The sequence below is a fragment of the Pinus tabuliformis genome, chromosome 7, assembly GCF_031772625.1.
Source record: "Pinus tabuliformis cultivar Carrire ecotype Pingquan chromosome 7, CPIR1, whole genome shotgun sequence".
In the NCBI taxonomy this organism is placed as follows: Eukaryota; Viridiplantae; Streptophyta; class Pinopsida; order Pinales; family Pinaceae; genus Pinus; species Pinus tabuliformis.
The window spans coordinates 876,278,378-876,280,415 of NC_142293.1; the positions used below are offsets into that span (position 1 = coordinate 876,278,378).

At 48.5% G+C, this 2,038-nt stretch overlaps 1 protein-coding gene across 1 annotated transcript; it reads right to left on the reverse strand.

Annotated features, from left to right (window-relative positions):
- Positions 1 to 308: 308 nt before the first annotated feature.
- LOC149250410 (scopoletin glucosyltransferase-like) lies at positions 309 to 1,826 on the reverse strand. Its single transcript, XM_089453640.1, has one exon. It carries the CDS (start codon positions 1,824 to 1,826, stop codon positions 309 to 311), a length of 1,518 nt encoding a protein of 505 aa, XP_089309766.1.
- Positions 1,827 to 2,038: the final 212 nt, after the last annotated feature.

Genomic DNA, 2,038 nt, shown 5'->3' on the forward strand with positions numbered 1-2,038 from the left:
AGCGTGCAAGGGAAGAGAAAATTTCTGTAACATAGAGTTTCGATTTAATTCTATCCCCGTTGGGATTAAGATATACCTATCTTCCTCCAACTTAAAAAAACTAAATGAAAATTTGGATGGAATTAACATATACCTATCTTCCTCCAACTTAAAAAACTAAATGAAAGTTTGGATCTCATGATACTCCACTGGAATCTACTACCCAACTTTCATGCCACTACTCTATAAATGTGAATGAGTTCTGTAAACTAATAGATGCCGCTATATAATATGCAAATTTCATCATGAAATGCGAAAGATCATCACGGTTACACTTTTACCCTTTTACTTGGGGGAGATCCTGGAGGTGAGGGAGGTCTTTTACTTGAGGGAGATCCTGGAGGTGGGGGAGGTCTTGGAGGTTTGATACGTTCAACAAAAGTAAAAAGGTTGTTGTAAGAAGGTCCGCTTCCGTCTTTATCCACATCGCTTTTGGCCAGCTTTCTCAGTTCCTGAGCTCTCATTCTCATATTCTTCCCTTCCTGCTCCGCCAAAATCATCTTCACTGCTCTTATCACGTTCTCTTCATCCGGCTTACTAGTCTCACCGACGCATAGTCTCGTGGCTATATTCAGTTTTTCTACTACGAACTTCGAGTTAAGTGACTGCTCTTGCTGGATGGGCCAAGTGATCATGGGTACTCCCATGCTTATGCTCTCCAGCGTAGAGTTCCACCCGCAGTGAGTGAGGAATGCACCGATGGAAGGATGCGATAGAATAAGGAGCTGAGGTGCCCAACCCCGTATAATTCGCCCCTTCCCTATCTCTCCCTCAGGCACTGGATCGGGTGCTTCAGGCTTGAGCTCCGTACGTCGTCCGATGGCCCAGATGAAAGCGTGCCCGCTAGCTTGCAAGCCTGCCAACAACGCAAAGATTTGTTCGTTGCTGGGAATGAACATGCTCCCAAAACTCACGAACACTACGGACTCCGGTCGTTGGGAATCCAGCCACCGCAAGCACTCTACATCGTCGATATCCGCCGGCTTGCCTCGGAGGATATTCATCTTTCCACGATCGACTCCTTGCTTGTCGAAAACGGCGGGCGGGAGTAGCGGACCTATGTTCAACACGGGTGCCCCAGTCAAACTCTTCAGGTGATCGATCCCCAAGGAATCGATGCCATAAAACGTATTAATGTGTATGATCCGGTGCTTGTCTCTGGTGCGGTTAATCTCCCTAACCCAGGCGAGCGACCCCTTGGGATCTCGCATAGACGGGGGAAGGTCTGACATGCGCAGCTGGATGGGGAAGCTCAGTCCGTGTGGTTGAAAAATCTCGTCGTCACCTTCCAGGATGACGTCCTGCGGCGTGCTGGTGGCGAAGGCGTGGAGCACAGACACGACGAATGCCTCGGTAGTGTAGAAAGCAACGCTTGAGATCCCGAACTTGGCAGCGGAGTTGTGAACCCATTTTGAACTAAATACGTCACTGATGATGCAAGCCGGAGAGCCACGGCGAGCGTCGGCATTGTTATTCATCTGTTGGTACAGCCATTCTTCGAAGGGCCCGTCTATCTTCTTCATGGCGGTGACATGGCAGAGAACATTTCCTGAACCTTCGGTTCCTGGGGACGGCTCCTCGCTGGGAGCGGGTGTCAGTGTTACGAACTGGATGTCCAGATTCGAACTCTGTACCTCAGCCTGGAGGTGTTGGGCGTGCACTGGAAGCGCAATATACGAAACGGCGAGGCCTAGTGAGGCGAGACGGTTGGCCAATTCCAGAAACGGAATTAAATGGCCTTGCATACTACTTGGAACAAGCACTACATGGGGTTTGCTTTCTCCCATTAGCAGAAGTACAGTAATACCCACAATGAGGTTCTGCAGTAATACTACTGATCGACTGATACAGAAAAATTTCCAGGTCTGGCCTTCGTTGTATATATTGCTTACAACGACAGTGAATTGAATAAAATTTCAAACGAACGTGGCAAAGTTGCGGTCCAAGATGCGGATTATACGCGTGCGTGTTTCTTTGAAATGATTAGTGGTACTGCTAC

Excerpts from the sequence above, each read along its gene's own strand:
- LOC149250410 (XM_089453640.1), bottom strand. The coding sequence starts at position 1,826 with ATGGGAGAAAGCAAACCCCATGTAGTGCTTGTTCCAAGTAGTATGCAA.